The sequence below is a fragment of the Callithrix jacchus genome, chromosome 12 (assembly GCF_049354715.1).
Source record: "Callithrix jacchus isolate 240 chromosome 12, calJac240_pri, whole genome shotgun sequence".
Lineage (NCBI taxonomy): Eukaryota > Metazoa > Chordata > Mammalia > Primates > Cebidae > Callithrix > Callithrix jacchus.
Genome location: NC_133513.1, coordinates 6210594 through 6234047, shown reverse-complemented (window position 1 = coordinate 6234047; position 23454 = coordinate 6210594). Strand labels below are relative to the sequence as shown.

The 23454-nt window shown below is 50.7% G+C and overlaps 1 protein-coding gene across 5 annotated transcripts in view; it reads left to right on the top strand.

Annotated features, from left to right (window-relative positions):
- ADCY9 (adenylate cyclase 9) overlaps window positions 1–23454 on the top strand; it is a 161144-nt gene that overhangs the window by 7983 nt on the left and 129707 nt on the right. For 3 of the 5 annotated variants that reach the window (XM_035266797.3, XM_035266794.3, XM_035266799.3), the window contains exon 2: window positions 5266–7001. In XM_035266797.3, the coding sequence (XP_035122688.3) occupies window positions 5309–7001 (1693 nt within the window). In that variant the 5' untranslated portion in view covers window positions 5266–5308. Of the gene's footprint in view, window positions 1–1206; window positions 1309–5265; window positions 7002–23454 lie in introns of all 5 variants that reach the window. The other 2 variants (XM_035266798.3, XM_054242529.2) reach the window with 1 other exon arrangement.

Genomic DNA, 23454 nt, shown 5'->3' with positions numbered 1-23454 from the left:
TGGGCTCTTCACCACTCCACACTGATGGGACCGAAGCTCCAGCAGGAGCTGCACCAGGTGACAAAGCTGAGTGACAGATACCCTGCTTTACTTCGAATCTCCCATCTGCTCTCTCAACTAAGCTCATCTTGCGTGGGCTACCAGTTGGCTCCTCCTTACCTTAAAATGTGATTACCAGCCGGGCACAGTGGCTCATGCATGTAATCTCAGAACTTTGGGAGGCTGAGGCAGGTGGATTACTTGAAGTCAGGAGTTTGAGACCAGCCTGGCCAGCACGGTGAAACCCTGCCTCAACTGAAAATACAAAATTTAGCTGAGTGTGGTGGTGCGTGCCTGTAGTCCCAGCTACTCGGAGGCTGAGGCAGTAGAATTGCTTGAATTCATTTAAAAAAATAATAAAAATATAGGCTGGGTGCGGTGGCTCATGCCTGTAATCCTGGCACGTTGGAAGACCAAGGTGGGTGGATCATAAGACAGCCTGACCAATATGGTGAAACCCAGTCTCTACTGAAAATGCAAAAACTTAGCCTGGTGTGGTGGCAGGCACCTGTAATTCCAGCTACTTGGGAGGCCGAGGCAAAGAATTGCTTGAACCCGAGAGGTGGAGGTTGCAGTGATCCCAAGATCCCAGCACTTTGGGAGGCCGAGGCAAGAGGATCACTTGAGGTTAGGAGTTCAAGACCAGCCTGGCCAACGTGGAAAAACTCTGTCTCTACTAAAAATTCAAATATTAGCTGGGCATGGTAGCAGGTGCCTGTAGTCCCTGTTACTTGGGAGGCTAAGGCAGGAGAATCGCTTGAACCTGGGAGGCGGAGATTGCAGTGAGCTGAGATCACACCACTGCACTCCAGCCTGGGTGACAGAGCAGATCTCTGTCTCAAAAACAAAGAAAAAAAAAAAAGATATGGATGGCATATCCTTGTACCTCCGGGTCTGGCACACAGTGCTAGCCCCCACATCCCCACTCCCCCCAGGGTTGATGGCATGGCTCACACCCTGACCTGCAGATTGGGGAGGCTCTGCCAGCTTATAGGTTTCAGCAGCAGGGAGTGCATCCAAACTGCTTCCAGAGAAGTAGGGATGTGGGTGTGATCATTACTCGTGCCTCAAAATCCAACATGACTAATTTACAAACACACAAGTCACCACAAATGATTTGGGGAGGAGGGGAAAAGTGCAGACAGGCCACCTTTTGGATTGTTTCAGGAAACCAGGAAGCGGGGAGCACAGCGTTGCAGTGAGGGCAAACGGAAGCTGGAGTCCTGGCTCTGAGGGCCCCCCATCCAGCTGGGCCGATGGAGGAGACAGGTAGTCTGTGCTGGGTCATGGTGAGGCTCACAAAGGGTGGGGCCAGGGCCATGCGGGGCATCATGGCCTCAGAAGTCTGAGATCTTGTTTTCTTTTTGAGACAGAATCTGACTTTGTCACCCAGGCTGGAATGTAATAGCGCCATGCACTGCCACCTTGACCTCTCAGGTTCAAGCAGTTCTCCTGCCTCAGCCTCCCAAGTAGCTGGGACTACAGACACCTGCCACCATGCCCAGCTAATTTTTTTTGTATTTTTAGTAGAGACAGCGTTTCACTATGTTGGTGAGGTTGGTCTCAAACTCCTGACCTCGTGATCTGCCAGCCTCAGCCTCTCAAAATGCTGGGATTACAGGTGTGAGCCACTGTGCCCGGCCTGAGATCTGGTTTTCAATCTGAACTCGTCACCCTTAGTGGGAGACCTAGGGCACGTTTCTCTTCAATCCCAGGTTTCACATCTCAACAAGGGACAGTAGTAACTACCTCAGAGGATCGTCAAAGGTGAAAATGTCCAGTAGTTTCTGGCATTTATGACATGTTGGGGCAATGTTAGCTCACTGCTGTCCCATTTACTAAGCATGTAATGCACCATGCGTTTCTGAACCTCATACCCGAGAGTGACTGGCACAGGGCTGATGTTCATTAAAGGTTTATTATTTTTTAAAATTTTAAACTCAAAATCGTTTTAGACTTGAAGAGTTGCACAAATACTAGCATGTTTCTCTATTTCCTATATCCAGCTTCCCCTAATTTTTTTTTTTTTTCCGAGACAGAGTCTTGATCTGTCACCCAGGCTGGAATGCAGTGGCGCGATCTCGGCTCACTGCAACCTCCGCCTCCCGGGTTAAAGTGATTCTCCTGCCTCAGCCTCCCAAGTAGCTGGGATTACAGGCGTGTACCACCACACCCAGCTAATTTTTGTATTTTTAGTAGAGATGGGGGTTTCACCATGTTGGCCAGGCTGGTCTTGAACTCCTGACCTCAGGTGATCTGCCCTCCTTGGCCTCCCAAAGTGCTGGGATTACATGTGTGAGCCACTGCTCCCTGCCCCCTCACTTTTGATGGGTACTGGTAGATCAGTTTGCAGAAGAGGTCACAATCTGGGTTTGTCTGGTGCTTTCTTGTGATTAGACTGAGATTACACACTTATGCAGGAATGCCACAGCGATATGTTACTTTAAGTTTTGTTTCTTCTTTTTTTGTGGTAAAAAATACAACATAAAATTTACCACTTAAACCACTATAAAGTGGATGATTCAAGGGCATTCAGTAGATCCATCCTGTTGGATCACTTCTATCTAGTTCTAGACTTTTTCATCAACCTAAAAGGATACCCCAAGCTCCTTGTCTTCCTCCCCTAGCACCTGGCAACCATGAATCTGGGTTGCTGCTACGGATTTGCCAATTCCAGACATTGCATCTGGATGGAATCATGTGATGTGTGTCCTTTTGCGTCTCGCTTCTTTTACTAGCATAACGTTTCCCGGGTTCCTCCACACTGCCATTCCTTTTCGTAGCTGAATAATGTTCCATGCATGGATAGACCACATTTTACTTTTCTTTTCTTTTTTTTTTTTTTTTGAGACGGAGTTTTGCTGTTGTTTACCCAGGCTGGAGTGCAATAGCGCGATCTCGGCTCACCGCAACCTCCACCTCCTGGGTTCAGGCAATTCTCCTGCCTCAGCCTCCCGAGTAGCTGGGATTACAGGCACGCACCACCATGCCCAGCTAATTTTTTGTATTTTTAGTAGAGACGGGGTTTCACCATGTTGACCAGGATGGTCTCGATCTCTTAACCTCGTGATCCACCCGCCTCAGCCTCTCAAAGTGCTGGGATTACAGGCGTGAGCCACCGCGCCCGGCCCTTACTTTTATTTTCTAATTAACAGTGAGACCTGGTGTGGGCCTCGCGCTGGGCCTGGGAGGCGATGGAAGAGAGCCCGGTGACTGGCAGGAGGTACTGTGGGGTGTGGGGAGGAGTTGGGATCTGCATGCTAGGGAGAATAGGATTTTTTTTTGATTCGGAGTTTTTCTCTTGTTGCCCAGGCTGGAGAGCAATGGCACGATCTCGCTCACCACAACCTCCACCTCCCGGGTTCAAGCGATTCTCTTGCCTCAGCCTCCGGAGTAAATAGTATTACAGGAATGTACCACCACATCTAGCTAATTTTGTATTTTTAGTAGAGATGGGGTTTCTCCATGTTGGCCAGGCTGGTCTCGAACTCCTGACCTCAGGTGATCCGCCCGACTCGGCCTCCCAAAGTGCTGGGATTACGGGCGTGAGCCACCGCGACCAGGCCGAGAATAGGATTTTATTTACACGTGGCAACGTTGATGGAGGCCATTGCAGAAGTGCAGTTATGGGACGCGAACTCCTTTGAAAGTTTCATTTGTGTAAAAGGAAAAGCAGGAGTTCATGAGGAGGGAGAGAGGGGCTCAAGGACAGTAAGGCAAGCTCCCCTTGGCACGGGGGGACGTGGTCGTCGGTGGGCCCAGTTTTGGAGGCTTGGGCCGCGGAGGTCACCCCGTGAGCAGGTCCAGGGCCCGCCGAGTGCCCCGGGGCGCGCATTCGTTGCTTATAGAGCCAGGGGCGCCGCCCGGGAGGGAACTCCAACGGTTGGAAACTTCGATTTATCCCACAGGCGTGCCGAGTGGGAAGGCAGCATTTTGATTTCCCAAACGTTGCGCCCAGCGGCTCCTTCCACGGCAGGCGCCTTCAGGTCTCTCCATGGGGTCGGGGCTCCCGGTGTCGCGCGGTGTCCCGCAGTGCCCGAAGAGCCCGCAGTGCCCGCAGCGCGCTGCCTTGGACAGGCGCCGCCCGGGGCGGAGGGCGGAGCCGGGCGCGCGCCCGCCCCGCCCCGCAGCCCCGAGCCCGGTGCGCGCACCAAGGCGGGGCGGCGCGCGGCCGGTGCGCGTGTCCGGGGCCCGGAGGCGGCGGCGGCGTGCGCGGGCCGCGCGTGCGCGCTGCAGCGGGGCGAGGGGCGGCGCGGGCGCGCGTCTGTCAGTGACAGCGGGCGGGGCAGGGGCCGGAGATGGTGGCGGCGGCGGCGGCTCTTCCGACATGAGGCAGCGGCCGCGGGGGACACGGCGGCGGGCGCGGCGGCGGCCGCGTCTCTAGCTCGGGGAGGCGGCCCCCGGCGCGGGCTGGCGGGCGGGCGTCCCGGCCGGCGTCGCGGGAGCCCGGCTCTGAGGTAGCGTCCGCACCGCCGCCCGGCGAGTGGCCCGCGCCCTCGGCTCCCCGCGCTCGGTCCCGGGACAGCGGCGGCCCCGGCGGGGGCGGCGGCGCGCTCGGGGGAAGCAGGCCCCGCTAGACGGGCCGCGCCGACGGGCTCCGCGCACTCGCGGCCAGGGGCGCCCCCACCCCCAGCGCCCGCCGCGGCGAGCAGGGCGGGCCCGGAGCGCGGGGGGCGGCCCAGGGAGCGCGGGCCCGGGGCGCCCGCCGAGGCTCGCGGCTCCTGTGGGGGCCGGGGCCGGGGCCCGCAGCGCGCTGCCTTTGACGCATCGGAGCGCGGCTCCTGCAGGATGGAGGGCTCCGCGCCGCCGGCGGAGTTGTTTGTGCGCAGGCGGCTCGCGGGGCTGGGAGCGCTCAAGGTCTGAACTTCCCTCCGGAGCCGCAGCTGGAGGAGGCGAGCGCGCGGGGAGTAGAAGCCGTGCGGCGCGGAGGCCACCCTCGGGGCGAGCGGCGCGGAAGGCGAGCGGGCACCGCGGTCTGGGACTCACGGCAGCCACGCGTCGGGGACCCCCGGGCGCTCTAGGTCTGTACCGAGCGGTTCGCGTCCGCCTCGAAGCGGGGGCGGTGGGGGCACGGCTGAGCCGGGATCCACACACAGTTTCGGGGAGCCTCTGGTGCCTTTCCTAGCCGCGTGCTGGAGCCGCCCCTTAGGACGGCAGCGAGTCCCCGGCCCCTAGGTGTGCGTGTCCAGGTGGGAGCGCCACTAACTCTCCCCGTTTTGCTGGCAGGTACTGGTGACCCCGGCCGGGGCAGGCCCCGGGACTCGGCAACATGGCTTCCCCGCCCCACCAGCAGCTGCTGCATCACCACAGCACCGAGGTGAGCTGCGACTCCAGCGGGGACAGCAACAGCGTGCGCGTCAAGATCAACCCCAAGCAGCTGTCCTCCAACAGCCACCCCAAGCACTGCAAGTACAGCATCTCCTCCAGCTGCAGCAGCTCCGGGGACTCCGGGGGTGTCCCCCGGCGAGTGGGCAGCGGAGGCCGCCTTCGCAGGCAGAAGAAGCTCCCCCAGCTGTTCGAGAGGGCCTCCAGCCGCTGGTGGGACCCCAAGTTCGACTCGGTAAACCTGGAGGAGGCCTGCCTGGAGCGCTGCTTCCCGCAGACCCAGCGCCGGTTCCGGTATGCACTCTTCTACATTGGCTTTGCTTGCCTTCTGTGGAGCATCTATTTTGCGGTCCACATGAGATCCAGACTGATCGTCATGGTCGCCCCCGCTCTGTGCTTCCTCCTGGTGTGCGTGGGCTTCTTTCTGTTTACCTTCACCAAGCTGTACGCCCGGCATTACGTGTGGACCTCGCTGGCCCTCACCCTGCTGGTGTTCGCCCTGACCCTGGCTGCACAGTTCCAGGTCTTGACGCCTGTCTCAGGACTGGGCGACAGCTCCAATCTGACGGCTGCAGCCCAGCCCACGGACACGTGCTTATCTCAAGTGGGGAGCTTTTCCATGTGCATCGAAGTGCTCTTCTTGCTCTACACCGTCATGCACTTGCCTTTGTACTTGAGCTTGTGTCTGGGGGTGGCCTACTCTGTCCTTTTCGAGACCTTTGGCTACCATTTCCGGGATGAAGCCTGCTTCCCCTCGCCCGGAGCCGGGGCCCTGCACTGGGAGCTGTTGAGCAGGGCGCTGCTCCACGGTTGCATCCATGCCATCGGGGTCCACCTGTTCGTCATGTCCCAGGTGAGGTCCAGGAGCACCTTCCTCAAGGTTGGACAGTCCATCATGCACGGGAAGGACTTGGAAGTGGAGAAAGCCCTTAAAGAGAGGATGATTCACTCCGTGATGCCAAGAATCATAGCCGACGACTTAATGAAGCAGGGGGATGAGGAGAGTGAGAATTCTGTCAAGAGGTATGCCACCTCGAGCCCCAAGAATAGGAAGAAGAAGTCTTCCATACAAAAAGCTCCTATTGCCTTCCGCCCTTTTAAGATGCAGCAGATCGAGGAAGTCAGTATTTTATTTGCAGATATCGTGGGCTTCACCAAGATGAGTGCCAACAAGTCCGCCCACGCCCTGGTGGGTCTCCTGAACGATCTGTTCGGTCGCTTCGACCGCCTGTGTGAGGAGACCAAGTGTGAGAAGATCAGCACTCTGGGAGACTGTTACTACTGCGTGGCGGGCTGTCCCGAGCCCCGGGCCGACCATGCCTACTGCTGCATTGAGATGGGGCTGGGCATGATCAAGGCCATTGAGCAGTTCTGCCAGGAGAAGAAGGAAATGGTGAACATGCGGGTCGGGGTTCACACGGGCACCGTCCTGTGTGGCATCCTGGGCATGAGGAGGTTTAAATTTGATGTGTGGTCCAACGATGTGAACCTGGCCAATCTCATGGAGCAGCTGGGGGTGGCCGGCAAAGTTCACATTTCTGAGGCCACTGCAAAATACTTAGATGACCGGTACGAAATGGAAGATGGGAAAGTTACGGAACGGCTGGGCCAGAGCGTGGTTGCTGACCAGTTGAAAGGTATGTGCACTTCCATACCTCGGTATCCTCCCTCCCTGATCCTGATCGTATTAACTTAAAAAAAAAAAAAATCTTCAAGCCTCAGTGTCTAGAGGGAGCTCAGGTGTCAGATGCCTTACTGGGGGGAATCTCAGGGTCTGTGATTTTTCCTCCAGCTGGTCAGGTATCACAGATCTATTCACACTGCAGAAAAGGACGCTGGGCAGAGATGACCTAGATGCGACCTTTAGAAGAAAGGAGAACTTTCGAAAGTGCCTAACCACTGGTTGGCTGAAACGTGGGGGCACATCTCGTGAACGTCAGGGCCTGGAGCCCTTCAGCATTTAGCACTTTTTAGCACTTAAGGAAATTGCCTTTGCATTTCATTCGGTCATCCCCAAGTCCCACCCAAATGTTTCTCTATGCCCCTTTTTTTGTGAAAACGTGGAGAAATAAAACCTTTCTCCTCTCTAGGCCTCACTTTGCTGATCCTCAAAATAGGGAGAGGAAGTCGGCTCAGTCCTGCTGGACTCTGGAGAATGAGACGGAGTTACTTACCTCTGAGTGCACACTGCCTTTTATCTAGGTCTTTTTTAAAAAAAGTTTGTATTTTCAGCTTTCAGCCGCCATTTGTTTAAGGATGGTTTCTTAACATAGCGTTTGCCTTAAGTGAGGAGCCTGGCATTTTAGAATATTGAGCGTCTCCAGCCACCAGGTGATTTGGAAGGGGGAAAGGTACCCGCAGGAGAGCTGGTATCCCCTCCCTCTAGCTCTCAGGTTTGAATCTGGTGCCTGGTCCCTGGTTTTAAGCTCCTGACCCCTATTCTTGGTGTTTTTACTGGGCTGCTGCTTTTTTTATTATAGGACAAAAATCTTTGAGATCTGGAAGAGGATGTTTGAGTGGAACGAAAGATGTACTAATCTGCTGCATTTCTCCCCACCGACCCTTTTCACATAGTCCTGAGTTTTACTAAAGTCTTCAGGGTTGAGGGGAATATCTGTTTTGGAAGTATGTGGAGAAAATAACACTGATCTTTTTTTTTTAAAGCCTGCTTTTGTTAAGCTGTATCGTATTTTGTGGTCCTCACACACTGCATAATTAAACAGTAAAAAACCTCAGGAAAGGGAATCCTTTCCTGAGGAGAAGTAATTAATAGTTTCTGGCAGAGATGGCAGAAGTAATAGTTTCAATCAGAGACGGCCAGTGGCTGAGTTAAGGGTTTCACTGGTTGTCGGGGTGAGAGAGTCCTATATACTCAGTTGGCATTCTCTTCCTCTGGCTGGTGATCTGAGCTCCTGTATCTTTTGTGTATTTGTTACCTGGCAAGGGAGCATGTTTCTTCTGATTTTTCTTTATTTTACTAATTGGGCTGTTGAAGAATTTATGGATGTAAGCGAAAACTATTTTCACCTGAGAATTCCCTTGACCTAGAGCGCTTTAAGGGCTGCGTTGACGAGGTCAGAAACGACACTTTCCGTTCACTTGAAAGACGCTGCAGTGACAAGTGTCTTTCCGTGTAGGGGGTGGCACTTGCTCTTGAGCCTGACGGTGCCAGTGGGCGGGGCTGTGGGTGTGACCCCCTGCTTGGCACTTGGGCGTTTTTAGGACCCAGGTGTTGTGACCTCTGTCCTTGGGGACTGTGGGGTGGTGGAGCTGGGCAGCGCTACGTTAAATCAACTATGCTGGCCCAAAGGACAGTGAGAGCCGCTTCGTAAGTTGTACTTCGTATGCTGTATTACTCGAATTTCAAAAAGGAAAAGGGTGTCATTGTTAAGTCTGTTTGGAAATTGCCAGGTCATTGAATACTACTTTGTGAATTTACGAACAGTTTAAATTTTAAGTTTGTAGATCAGGGGTCTCAGACACTGAGCCAAAAAAAAAAAAAACCAAAACAACCCAGCTAGAGTGGGTCTGTGCTTGTTTTTTTTAAACCTCAGATAGTGTAAATTTGGTAATTTAACTTTTCTTGACATTTGTGTACATTGTGTATGTATGAAAGTGTTAGCGCTGCAGGGAGTAGGGAAGACAGAAGGCTTAGCTAAGCCGCTGGTTTTTTAACCGTGAGATTCTCTCCCTTAACGGTTTCCCTGAGACCACGATCTCGTGTCCTGGAACTCATTTGGAAGACCTTTGTGGCTAGGACTCCAGGAATAGAGTATGTCTACACAACTTCCTGGACCTTTCTGAAACTGTCCTTACAAAACTAAATTGAGATGATAGCACAGTTTGTAGAAGACCTTTGCATACACAGAGTTAAGCTTATCTACATGTAAGATTGATTTTAGCCTTCTGTCTTTGGGCTGGTGGCAGATGTTTTCTCTATACAATATTGGGTATGATGGGAGGCTGAGGAAGGAGAATGATTTGAACCCAGGAGGAGGAGGTTGCTGTGAGCTGAGGTCGTGCCATTGCACTTCATCCTGGCGACAGAGCAAGACTGTGTCCCAAAAAAACAAAACAAAAAAACAACCGAGAAAACCCCCAGTATTGGGTATTAGCCTTTCCCCTTACCCCATTCTCTGATCCCAGGGTTAAAAAGCATCCAGAAGCAGCCCTGCAGGAGTGAGCATCCAGAGAATGAGAAGGGGCTTCTTGAACTAGCCTGGGAGCACAGTAGGAAGCTCCTCTCACTCTGATTGATGTGAGCAGGCTTTGCAGAAGGGTAGTTTCTTGATTTCTGCACATTCCCTCACTCTGAAATCTGTGCTGTGTGCCCAGTGCCGACTGTGCACCTGGCACTGTGGATATGGAGGTGGACCTGTGATCGTGCATAGTTGGTGGGACATGACTCCAGAGGTGGGGCGCAGATGCCAGACCAAATTGAGGACTAGCGAATGCAGAGACAGGCCGGAAGCAGCGTTCTGTGAGGCGCACCCACCAGTGTGCCATGTCAGTTTACTGTTACCAGGGCAACACCTGGAGTTACTGCCCCTTTCTGTGGCAATAACCTGACAACCCAATAGCCATCACCCTTTTCCTAGAAATGTCTGCCTATGCCGCCCCTTAATCTACATGGAATTAAAAGTAGGTATAAGGTAAGGCTGGGCGCGGTGGCTCACGCCTGTAATCCCAGCACTTTGGGAGGCCAAGGCGGGTGGATCACCTGTGTTCATGAATTTGAGATCAGCCTGGCCAACATGAAACCCCGTCTCTACTAAAAATAAATTAACCAGGTGTGGTGGCACGTACCTGTAATCCCAGCTGCTCGGGAGGCTGAGACAGCAGAATAGCTTGAACCCAGGAGGTGGAGATTACAGTGAGCTGCGATCATGGCCTCTGCACTCCAGCCTGGGCCACACAGCGAGACTGCATCTCAAAAAAAAAAAAAAAAGTAGGTATAAGTATGATTGTAAAATTGCCCTGAGCTGCTCCTTTCTGCCTATAGGGGAACCCAGCTTTGCAGGAGCAGTCACGGAGCTATAACACCGCCTGTCTCTTCAATCAAGCTGTTTTCTTTCCTGCCACCGGCTTGCCCTTGAATTCTTTCCTGGGCAAAGCCAAGAACCCTCCTGGGCTAGGCCCCACTTTGGGCTCACCTGCCCTGCATTAATAGTTCCCGACCTCCGCGATTTCACAGTTAAAAATGTTGTGGAGTATGTCCATGAGTGGGGAGTGTTTTAGAGGGGACTCATGCTGGAGCTGGCTCCTGAGACCAGCTCATGGCTCTCCAGGTGGACAGAAGAGCACCGGGGTAGAGCAGAGAGGTGGGGCGGGTGTGGGGGAGGGGCTGGGACCTGTGCTGCTCTGAGGGAGCTGGCGATTGTAAGTTGTTCATCAGGACAGGGAAGGCCGTGGGTAACGTGGGAAGGAGTTTGGATTTGATCCTCTAGGTGTCAGGGAACCACTCAGCATGGGGCTTAGGTGATCTGACTTGTGGTTTTTGAGTGTTCACTCTTTGGAAGGAGATTAATGAGGTGTTGATAAATCCCAGGTAGGGGTGATGGTGGCCCAATCCAGGGTCACAGCAGCCGATGGAGCTGATGGGACAGAGCTGAGTGGCATTAGGAAGACCAGCTTGATGGGACTGCAAGCCACATTTAGACAAATGACAGGCAGGAGGGGAAGGACTTGACTGTGTGAATGGGAAATGGCATTTTAAGTTTCTGGAAGTGACCTGGAGACAATGTGGAGACAGGAATGGGTGAGGGGCCTCTGAAGTGGAGAAAGCGGGATGGACTTGCAGAATATGGAAGGGGCCTGGAACCCCTGGTCTGCCCTTTCATTCAGCAAATCACTTCTGTGCAAGGCTTATTTCTGGGTTGTAGGGATACAGCCATAAACAAAACAGACACAAGTTCCTGCTCTTGTAATAGGGACAAGAGTTTTTAAGTCCATCATAGAGTTTCTACAGGAGGGCGGCTGGAGCCCAGGAGGTCGAGGCAGCGGGAGCTGTGATCGCACCGCTGCACTCTAGCCTGGGCGACAGTGAGACCCTGTCTCTAAGAAACAAAAACTAGGCTTTCTAATAGCGGAGATCTGACAGAGGGGCCAAAAAGGGAGTGAAACCGTAAGTAAGTAAAATAGGAAAAGTGTTTTGTGAAAAAACATAAGGCAGGAAGGGGATATAGAAGATGGGGTGTGAGTGTGAGAGATCTTATGTAGGGTGGCCAGTCACTGGGAGAAAGTTGCAGGGATTTTCAGCATACTGGTAGGATTTTGGAATTAATCTGAGAAGTGAGGGGCCGGGTGCAGGGGCTCAAGCCTGTAATCCCAGCATGTTGGGAGGCCGAGGCAGACAGATCACCTGAGGTCAGCAGTTTGAGACCAGCCTGGCCAACGTGGTGAAACCCCATCTCTACTAAAAATACAAAAATCAGCCAGGCATGGTGGTGCGCGCCTATAATCCCAGCTACTTGAAGGGCTGAGGCAGGGGAATTGCTTGAACCCGGGAGGCGGAGGCTGCAGTGAGCCGAGATCACCTCATTGCCCTCCAGTCTGACTGACAAGAGCGAGACCCTGTCTCAGAAAAAAAAAAAAAGCGCAGGACAGTTGTTAAAGATACGGAGAAATGTTCTGATTCAGGTGAGGGATCTTCCACAGCATTTGGGATGAAACCACTAGGCCTGACGGAACCATGGCTGTTGTATTTTGCCCTGGGCCATAAGCAAAAAATAGTGAGGTGTGTTGTCTTGAGCTGTTGGCTTTTCCTGTCACAGCTACAAGGTCACAAAGACAGAAAGTGAAACCGCTGGAAAATACCTCCAGGCGTCCTCTTTTCCCCTGTAAATATTAGGAATACAGAATGAAGATGCTTTGTCACTCCCGTCAACACCCATGGTAATATCTCTGAGGAAGGGAATACCAGGGAGCGATCACACTATCAGATGCAGAAATTTAAAAAGCCTTTTTCCCCAGCCAAGCTTTAGGCCTGGAGCAACTGGGGGAAGAGAACCACTGGTGCGCATTTGGGCAGATTGTCAACCGTTGGCCACCTCTGTGACCAAGACCTTCGCCTTAGAAGAGTTCCTATCTAGACCCTGTCTGGTGGGCCGACAGACCGATGGTGGATGGAGGCATTCTGTACGCATTAGCCTCTGCAGACACCTGTCTCACGCTGGAAGTCTGGGTGCCCTGTTAACCTCGGGCATGGGCCTGCCAGCTGACAGTTGAGAACCCTAGCCTAAGGTGTTGGTTTGGGGTATAGTTTGCGTGCTCAGGTGTTCCCCTTCCTTCCCCTGATAGCTTGGGTAGCTTGTACACACCTAAGGCTGCAACTCTTGTCACTGGGATGCTAACCCATTAGCACAGCCCAGTTTCCTCTCAGAAATTCTGCGTCGACCTGCATTTTTTTTTTTTTTTTTTTTTTTTTGAGATGGAGTCTTGCTCTGTTGCCAGGCTGGAATGCAGTGGTGCGATCTTGGCTCAGTGCAACCTCTGCCTCCTGGGTCTGAGTGATTCCCCTGCCTCAGCCACCCAAGCAGCTGGGACTACAGGCATGTGCCGCCATGCCTGGCTAGTTTTTTATATTTTAATAGAGACGGGATTTCACCATGTTGGCCAGAATGGTCTCGATCTCCTGACCTTGTAATCCACCCACCTTGGCCTCCCAAAGTGTTGGAATTACAGGCATGAGCCACCGCTCCCTGCCTTTTTTTTTTTTTTTGTGGAAAAGTCTTGCTCTGTTGCCCAGGCTAGAATACAGTGGTGCAATCTCAGCTTACTGCAACCTCTGCCTCCCAGGTTTAAGGGGTTTCCTGCCTCAGCCTCCCAGATAGCTGGGATTACAGGTGTGCACCACCATGCCCAGCTAATTTTTGTTTTTTTGGTAGAGACGGGGTTTCACCATGTTGGCCAGGGGGCTGGTCTCGAACTCCTGACCTTAGGTGATCCACTTACCTCAGCCTCCCAAAGGACTGGGATTACAGGTGTGAGCCACCTCACCCAGCCTTGACCTGCATTCTTGATCATGATCTCTTGTGCACATGGAAATACAGCCTCTCAGGCAGCAAGTGGCAGAGATGAGATGAAGCACACAGTTCCCGTCCCCAGCTGGGGTGGGAGACAAAACAGCTGTGGAGTCAACACTCAGGCCGCCCCCAGTGACCATTTTGTCAGGCTCTTTGAGACGTGGCTTCCAGTGACAAGGACACAGCTGTTAATTCTGAAGACAAGATTTCGGTAGAGGTAAGCTCCGGTGAAGGGAGAGGAGGTTGTTTGCTGCGTTGCTGATGTGATGAGGAGGGGAGAGGAGGCTGTCTTCAGGTAGGGTACCTAAGGCAGGGAGACATGGAGAAGGAGCAGTTAGGGTAAGTCAAGAAGTTTCGAGATCTTTGCTGGCCAGCCTGGTTAGGTAGTAATTGTGTTTTGCATATATTGATCAGTGTAGCCTATGTCCTTTGCTGTGCAATAGTAATCTTGGTGGAAAAAAAAAAACTATTAATCTGTCCACATCTGGGCACATAGCGTGCACAAGCCTGGGCCGTCATTTTCCTCTGTGTCTTGGTTGGTGATGTCAGTTTTGATGTTTTTGCCAGAATTCCAGTATTGTAAGCGTATGCTCATTCACTGTTAGAATTGTGCAGGTCCCCTTCTGGTGCGGGTCCCCTTCTGGTGTGGGTCCCCTTCTGGTGCGGGTCCGCTTCTGGTGCGGGTCCGCTTCTCACTCTGGACTAGCTGGGCTGAGGGGCCTGTCATCTGTCTGGCTCCAGGCGTCATCTGTACTTTGCCTTTCAGACATCTCAAGACCTTTTCCAATAGGAACTAGCATCACCGGAGGGAATTTTGTGAAGAGATGAGAGTTTTCGAAACGGGAAAGGGCCTGGCACCAGTGCTGCCACAGAGCAGAAAGGAAGGGACTGGGCTGCATCAGAGGGTGAATGCGGGGCCACCACCCATAGGAGTGGCCCAAGGGTAGGGTGGTCCTCCCTGAGAAGACTGCAGAGGGCAGTGATATTCTTGTAGTCCCGGGGGTGTACCCAGTGAACCACGCCGCCCAAGCCAACCTGTGGCTAAATTTGAGTCAACTTTGGCAAAGAAGACTGTGCCTGGTAAACCTCGTCTGCTCTTGGAAGTCAGGTTTTGCCTCTTTTTCCCAGCATTTGCTAGCATTGCACTTGCAAAAAATTCCCTGCATCCTTTCTGAGGAATTAAGTAGGGAAACTAATATTTTGGGATAGGTGGGAACGTCAAACCCACCAGAGGCCGGTGGTGGCCGTGGAGGCAGAAGGAGTTGTAGCAGTAGTGGTGGCAGGAGTGTGACCTAGAGGGCAGAAGCTGGGTAACAGGAACAGATTTGAGAATAGGATGAAATTCTGGGCCCCTGACACTCAGGGATAGCTGCACCTAGCTTATATGCCTTTCTCGCATCCAGTACAAATTATTAAACTGTGTTTCTGTAGGTCGTTTCTGTTTCTGTTGGTTTTTTTTCTTTAATTTTGAAACAGGGTGTTGCTCTGTTGCCCCGACTGGAGTACAGTGGTGCAGTCATGGCTCATTGGAGCCTCAGCCTCCTGCACTCATGTGATCCTCCCGTGTCAGCTTCTCCAGTAGCTGGGACCACAGGCTCATACCACCACACCCAACTAATTTTTTTTTTTTTTGAGACAGAGTCCCTCTCTTGTCCAGGCTGGAGAGCCGTGGTGTAACTCGGCTACTGCAACCTGTGCCTCCCAGGTTCAAGCAATTCTTGTGTCTCAGTTTACCCTGTAGCTGGGATTACAGACGTATGCCACTGTGCCTGGCTAATTTTTTTTGTATTTTTAGTAGAGATGGGGTTTCACCACCTCTCAAACTCTTGGCCTCAAGTGATCACTGTCTCGGCCTCTCAAAGTGCTGGGATTATAGGCATGAGCCACCACGTCCAGCCTAATTTTAAAAATTAATTGTAGAGTTGACAGCTTTCTATGTTGCCCAGGCTTACGTAGGTTATTTATATAGATTGTTTATTGATATTTACAGTATTAGAAATGGAAACAAACTGAGAGGTTTAAAAATATTTTCTTAATTTATTTTAAAATAATAACGAATGGGAAATACCCCCATTGCATGTTAATATATCTACATTTGACCTTTTTATAAAAGTAGCTATGTTTTTTAAAATGAAAAAATTTCATGAGAAGGGTGGCACTGCTGTACGTTTTTGCAAATCTCCTTAATGTCTGGATTAATAAATGCCTGGAGTTTTTTTTTTGAGACAGAGTTTCATTCTTACTGCCCAAGCTGCAGTGCAATGGTGCAATCTTGGCTCACTGCAATCTCTGCCTCCTGGGTTCAAGTGGTTCTCCTGCCTCAGCCTCCTGAGTAGCTGTGATTATAGGCACCCCCTACCATGCTCGGCTAATTTTTTAAAATTTTTTGTAGAAACAGGGTTTCACCATGTTATCCAGGCTGGTCTCGAACTCCCGACTTCAGGTGATCTGCCTGCCTCCGCCTCCCAAAGTGCTGGGATTACAGGCATGAGCCAGTGCTCCTGAAGTGACACAATACACACAACAGAAATCTACCATGTTAACCACTTTTAAGTGTGTCCGCTCAATTTTCTAACTGCTCTGGCATTCATTTGGTTGCAGTATGTATGTAGCTGGAAAATGGCAGAGCATGTTCATAGCCTTTCTGTGGAATTGTGAATGTTTTTCTTTGATTCTGTACCAACACCCAACAAATGAGTAGTCGTTTCTTTTTTTTTTTCTGAGATGGGGTCCTGGTCTGTCACCCAGGCTGGAGTGCAGTGGTGCTTTCATAGCTCACTGTAGCCTTGACCTCATGGGCTCAAGTGATCCTCCTCCCTTGGCCTACCAAGTAGTGGGACTACAGGCATGCGCCACCACACCCCACTGATTTTTAATTTTGAGTGGTAGTGTCATACTAGTTGCGATATAGAATCTGAAATTTTATTATCTTTTTTTGTACGCTGTTACATTAAACGCTGTTGGGTTTTTATCCAGGTATGATTTTTATAACATCATGCACTAGTCATTTGGAAAATACTGGTCTCTTGAATGATGCAACTTTTCCAAATGTTGCCGTCAGTCAAGTCAAATAGTAGGAAGATGTTGACTTCACAGTGGCTGATGTAAGTTTTCCAAAACTCGACCTGAAAACCGGGATTTTATCATTGGCAGCAGGTACTGTCAGTTGTTTTCCTTGAAATGACAGACTCTTCCTATTTCTAGGAACGGTCTGTGGGTACTCAGGTCTGAACGATCGTAGTTTGCCTGTAGGTCAAGTATAAATATGTTCCACACCAGAAAGGTGGCCAGTTCAGCCGGCATCCCAAACAGCTCACAGCTGCTTTGCTCGAAGCCACGGTACTGTGGTGGCTGCACCCAGGCTGCAGGTGTGCTTCTCCCTTTATCACTCAGACTGTTCAGAAGACACCTACTCAGGCTTGAGATTTAACACAGTCATTAGTGTTGACAGCTTCATCAGGGACATTCCTTTTTTCTTTCTGAGACAGAGTCTTGCTCTCTCGCCCAGGCTGGAGTGCAGTGGGGCTATCTTGGTTCACTGCAACTTCTACCTCCCAGGTTCAAGAGATTCTCGTGCCTCAGCCTCCTTAGTAGCTGGGATCAGAGGTGTCTGCCACCACGCCTGGCTAATTTTTGCATTTATAGCAGAGACAGGGTATCACCATGTTGGCCAGGCTGGTCTCGAACTCCTGACTGGTGATTTGCCCACCTCAGCCTCCCAGAGTGCTGGGATTCCAGGCCTGAGCCACCACCCAGCGTGTCAGGGACATTCTTAAGCAAAGCTGTTTGCTTTTCCTTTCATGAGTAGTGGTGAAGGACATGCTGAGGGCTGGTGCAGTTTGGTTCCCCCGCCTCGAGATGCGCTCAGGCACTAGCGATTTCACCCATGGCTGCTTCTGCAAGCGTCAACAGTGAAGAAGGCAAATGATGTCTTAGTGTCATTGTGCGAATAGTTTAGACTTCACAGGTGCCTTGTAGAGGTCTCAGGGACCTCTAGGGATCTGCAGACCCCACTTTGGGAACTGCTTCTCTTGCTGGGCTGTGAGATAGGAAGACTGCGGGTTTTGTATGTGCGACCCAAACATGCATTCTCATGTGCGTGAAATAACGCACATGGGAGTTGTGACGGACGTTACGTGTTTCCTGTGGAAATAGCAAGTGACCTTAGTTCACACATTGACCTTTTCCTACAAAATCCTTAAAAATCCTTTGTGATTCTGATAAGTCTTTGTTGCTCGTGTTCAAGGTGTGTGATCAAGACCATTAACTTTGAACTGGGCCTGGCTCACGCCTGTAATTCCAGCACTTTGAGAGTCTGACATAGGTGGATCACCTGAAGTCAGGAGTTCGAGACCACCCTGGCCAACTTGGTGAAGCTCCATCTCTACTAAAAATACAAAAATTAGCCAGGTGTGGTGGTGTGCACCTGTAATCCCAGCTACTCAGGAGGCTGAGGCAGGAGAATTGCTGACCTGGGAGGTGGAGGATGCAGTGAGCCGAGATCACGCCACTGCACTCCAGCCTGGGCGATAAGAGTGAGACTCTACATCAAAAAACAAAGGACCGTCAACTCTGTACATTTTTTTTGGAAGGGCCCACCCTTGAATGGTTAGGTGCTTGGATTTTGATTTCTGATACATTTGACTTCATCCTTGGTTCTACGGTTTCCTAACTGTAGGACTTTGGGCACGCTACCTAGGGGCTCTGCAGTTTATGGGAATGATGGTGTCTCTGTCATTGGGAGAATCAGCTGAGACAATTCAAGAAAAGCATTTACTGGCATGGTGACTTGATGGCGGACAGCCATTCCGTCAGTAACAGCTAACGCTCCATCCTTGCTGAGTCACATTTCGTACTGCGCTCAAGGGTGTTTCTTTCTTCCTGCGCTCAATCTGGCTCACATCTTGTATAATTTGGTACTGAAACCTAGAACTCACCAGGGACTGTGATTGTGTCAGTTTCTTGTACAAAAAAGGGCAGGTGTCCAAAATACAAAACGCTGATGGCTCACCCTGGTTAAACTCTAGCTGCCGAACCTGGCTGCCTCTTTACTGAAAATACTCGGGAGGTGGCGGGGGGGCGTGATTCAGAGGTCTCGTTCCTAGGCTACTTCAGATCCCCAGAGCCTGGAGGTTCTAAAGATGATGGGGCCCTTGATGATTGAGGAATTATGAGCAAATACTCAGCTCTGCAACTCGAGCTATTGGCTGTGGTTTCAACTAGAGTGGTTTTTCCACTCTACTGTATCCTACTGTAAACTCCTTTGTTTATTCATTAAATATTGAATGGGTTCCTACCACTGGTAAGGCCAGGTCTAGGTTCTGGAGATAGAGAGGTGGCCCCTGCCCTCTTGAGCCATGAAGCCTAGGAAAGGAAGTAGACAGTGAACAAATAATCTGTACAGGTCAGGAGCAGTGGCTCACGTCTGTCATCCTGGCAGTTTGGAAGCGGGAGGTGGGAGGACCACTTGCATCTAGGAGTTTGAGGCCAGCCTGGGCAACATAGTGAGACCCTGTCCCTAAAAAAAGTAAACAGCCGTGTATGGCGGCATGTGCTTATATTTCAAGCTTCTTGGAAGGCTGAGGTAGGAGGATCATTTGAGCCCGGGAGGTTGAGGCTGCACTGAGCTGTGATCACACCACTGTACTCAGCCTGGGTGACAGAGCAAGGCTCCATCTCAAAAAAAAAAGTCCCTGAACAAATACTGCACTAGACCTCCTAATTGTATTACAAAGAGGGCTGAGATTATCTCCGTTTTATAAATGAGAGCACTGAAGCACAGAGAGGTTAGGTAGCCTGCGATGGCCAGAATGGGATGCTGCATGGCGGCGCAGTATTTAAACTCAAAGGCTGCGTAAGGAAACACCAGTGCCTACCTCACAAAGCTGCTGCGAGGATTAACTGAGGAAGTTCAAGTTCTTAGAAGAGTTCTTGGCACACAGTGACTCTCACTAGAGAAGAGCTGGTGTTACTGAGAGTGGGAATGACTTTCTCAGCAGCAACAGCCAAAGAGCCGTACCTGCCTTTAGCCGCCTCCGTTTACAAGGTGCCCTCACGCACAACGCCATCTCATCCACGGTGGAATCCTGGGATCCTGGGAGCCATGGATGTTTAGATGCTTTTCGTTGCTTGGTTCTTTCTCTTTCTGGACCATTTTCAGACTGAGTTTGTTTTTTTCTTGTTTATTTTTTTGGGACAGGGTTTGCTCCTCTGCCCGGGCTGGAATGCACCTGTGCAGTCTCAGCTCCCTGCAGCCCCACCTGTATCATACCGTTCTCACACTGCTCTAAAGATGCTACCTGAGGCCAGTCGTGGTAGCTCATGCCTGTAGTCCCAGCACTTTTGGAAGCTGAGGTAGGCAGATCCCTTGAGCTCAGGAGTTCAGTCCGGCCAACACGGCGAAACCCCGTGTCTACTAAACGTACAAAAAATTATCTGGGCGTGGTGGCATATACTTGTAATCCCAGGTACTTAGGAGGCTGAGGCAGGAGAATCACTGGAACCGAGGAGGTGGAGGTGGCAGTGAGCCAGGATTGTGCCAGTATACTCCAGCTTGGGTGACAGAGCAAGACTCCGTCTCAAAAACAAAAAAGAGATGCTACCTGACACCGGGTAATTTGTACAGAAAGCGGGTTTAATTGACACAGTTCTGCATCCGGGGGAGGCCTCAGGAAACTTACAATCATGGCAGAAGTTGAAGAGGAAGCAAGTCACATCTTACATGGTGTCAAGAGAGAGAACAAGAGTGAGAGAGAGCGTAGGCACACAGGGGAAACTGCCACTTTTAAACCATCAGCTCTTATGAGAATTCCCTCACTATCACGAGAACAGCATGGGGGAACCGCCCCCATGATCCAGTTACCTCCCACCAGGTCCCCTCCTCCACACGTGGGGATTACAGTTCAAGATGAGATTTGGGTGGGGACACAGAGCCATATACATCAACCTCCTAGGGTCAAGGGCTCCTCCTGCCTCAGCCTCCCCAGGAGCTGGGACTACAGATGTGCCCAGTACACCCAGCTGATTTTTTAAAATGTTTGAGAGGGAAAGGGTCTTGCCATGTTGCCTGGGCTGGTCTCAAAGTCCTGGGCTGAATTGCTTTCTTAATGTTCTCCAAAGGTGATTTTTTTCAAGAATCAATATAAACTCTGGGATTTTAGCTTATTTGATGTGTTTGATTCCATGACAGATATGTTATTTTTGATGCTCAAATTGTCCTGTTGGGGGCCCATGGGAGCCCTTTAGGTTGGCTGCTGAGTTCTTGTCATGCAACGCGAGTGGTCTTCGATAGCTTTCCTACCCATTTAGTAACATTTTTAAAGAGTCAAGAAATTATGGGCATTAAAATCTCATTAATGCTGCTCATCTGATATGTTTATTCAGAGACTGAGCTAAAGTCTACCCTCACCTGTTTTGAAGAGAAAATGAATTGTTTTGCATGTTTCTATGAGGAAATAATGTCACCTAAGAAACGGTACGTGTATCTTCCAGTTCCTTGGAAGTTTTCATGTGCATTCTTACAAATTGAGAGCACTGTAGAATTTCTTTCTGTATCTTCCCACTAATGCATGTTGAGGGGCAGGTGCCTGTGAATGTAGGTAAATTGTGATAAAAAAAAAATAATAAAAAAAGGTCGGGTGCGGTAGCCCACGTCTGTAACTCCGGCACTTTGGGAGGCTAAGGTGGGTAGATCACTTGAGTTCAGGAGTTTGAGACCAGCCTGGCCAACGTGGTGAAACCCCGTCTCTACCGAAAATACAAAAATTATCCAGGTATAGTGGCGCACACCTGTAGTCCCAGCTACTTAGGAAGCTGAGGCAGGAGAATTGCTTCAACTTGGTAGGCAGAGGTTGCAGTGAGCCAAGATTGTGCCATTGTACTCCAGCCTGGGCGACAGAGTGAGAACTCTGTCTCCAAAAACAAACAAACAAACAAACAAACAAAAAACAGTAAAAAGAAATCTTAAACCAAAATGTAGATGACCTGTTTGCAGACTGAGGAGCCCTCCCCCAACCCAGCAAACCCCATCCCCCAGGACAGCTGTGGAACATTCCAGAAGGCCTAACTCCAAGAATTCCCTTAGTAGGGGCCTTGCTCTCAACAGTGCCTCCTGGAGCGATGGGCTGGCCACTGTCATTTCCATCTTGCATCGTATGTATTCGACTTATTTTGTTTATAATCTGTTTCCACGCCACTGGAATGCATCTGAAGAGCAGGGATTTTTTATGTTTTACTTCCTGCTGTGTTCCTAGTGCTGGGAGTATAGCCAGGCATTTAATACATGCCTGATAATATTGGCTGAATGAATGAATGAGCAAATATTATAGGTCAGACATAGTGGCTCATGCCTGTGATCCAGCACTTTGGGAGGCCTAGGTGGGTGGATCACCTGAGGGCACAAGTTGGAGGCCAGCCTGGCTCACATGGTGAAACCCTGTCTCTACTAAAAATACAAAAATTAGCTGGGCATGGGGGCAGGTGCCTGTATTCCCAGCTACTTGGGAAGCTGAGGCAGGAGAATTGCTTGAACCCGGGAGGCAGAGGTTGTTGCGGTCATGCCACTGTACTGGGTGACAGAGTAAGACTCTGTCTCAAAAAAGACACCCCCCCAAGAAAAAACAGTGAAAAGAAATCCCAACCCAAAATGTAGATGACCTGTTTGCAGACTGAGGAGTCCTCCCCCAGCCCAACCAACCCCATCCCCCAGGACAGCTGTGGAACATTCCGGAAGGCCCAACTCCAGTAGTCCCTTAGTAGGGGTCTTGCTCTCAACAGTGCCTCCTGGAGCGATGGGCTGGCCACTGTCATTTCCATCTTGCATCATATGTATTTAACTTATTTTGTTTATAATCTGTTTCCACGCCACTGGAATGCATCTGAAGAGCAGGAATTTTCCATGTTTTATTTCTCGCTGTGTTCCTAGCGCTGGGAATAAAGCCAGGCACATAATCCATGCTCGATAATATTTGCTGATAAATGAATGAACATCAGTAAATATTATAAGCCGGGCACAGTGGCTCATCCTGTAATTCCAGGACTTTGGGAGGCTGAGGCAGGTGGATCACTTGAGGTGGGGAGTTCGAGACCAGCCTGGCCAACATGGAGAAAGCAGTGTCTATTAAAAATAGAAAAATTAGCTGGGCATGGTGGCAAGCACCTATAATCTCAGCTGCTCTGGAAGCTGAGGCAGGAGAATCGCTCGAACCTGGGAGGCAGTGGTTGCTGAGTTTGTGCCACTGTACTCCAGCCTGGGTGACAGAGTGAGACTCTGTCCTCCACCCCCAAAAAATTACACCTACTCACACTCTACCTGTGAGTACCCTGTAATGTGCAAACCACACCCCAAACATCTACATGGAACAAGCCAGAAAGTAGAGGAAAGGCAATAACTGCTTTGCTGGGAACGATTGAGTGGTTCATTAAGTGGAGACTCTGGGAGGGCCTTGAGAGGCTCTAGTGAAGATGGAGTTGGAGAGAGCAGGCCAGTGCACAGTGCCTGGGCATGTGAACGGGCCCGGGGCGCCTGAGTGTGGACAGCTTGTGACCGTCAGCTCCGATGTGCTGCCTTGAGGGTGTGGGGTGCAGGGCAGAAACACAGAGGACTCAGTGCTTCAGGAAGGCCCAGGAAATGTGGGGTTGAACGGCTTAGTTCCGGCAATTATTTTTAAGCTTTGTAAGATGGAGATTTCAAGAAGTATATTTATCTTTAATAATATTGTAGCTCCTGGTAATTCTTATTTGATTACCACTCATACACACGGAAAACCAGCATACCTTTTTCTGGCAAAGCTCCAGGGTAGTCTTTGTGCATAATTTCCAGGATTTTTATGTAATGCTATTAAGGTCTGTTCCTTTTTTTTTTTTTTTTTTTCCTTCCAAAGGAAAGGCGGGTGGAACAAGCAGCTTTTGAATCGTTTGGTTTCATGTTTGAGTTGTTTGGGAAATATTAACTACATTTTCTGACACTCTAGCCTGGAGAAGGAAGAAGCCCCACAGGCATGTGATTTATTTCCTTTTGTATGGATGTTAAATGCGATATACCGTTAAGGCGGTGACATTTTAAGTG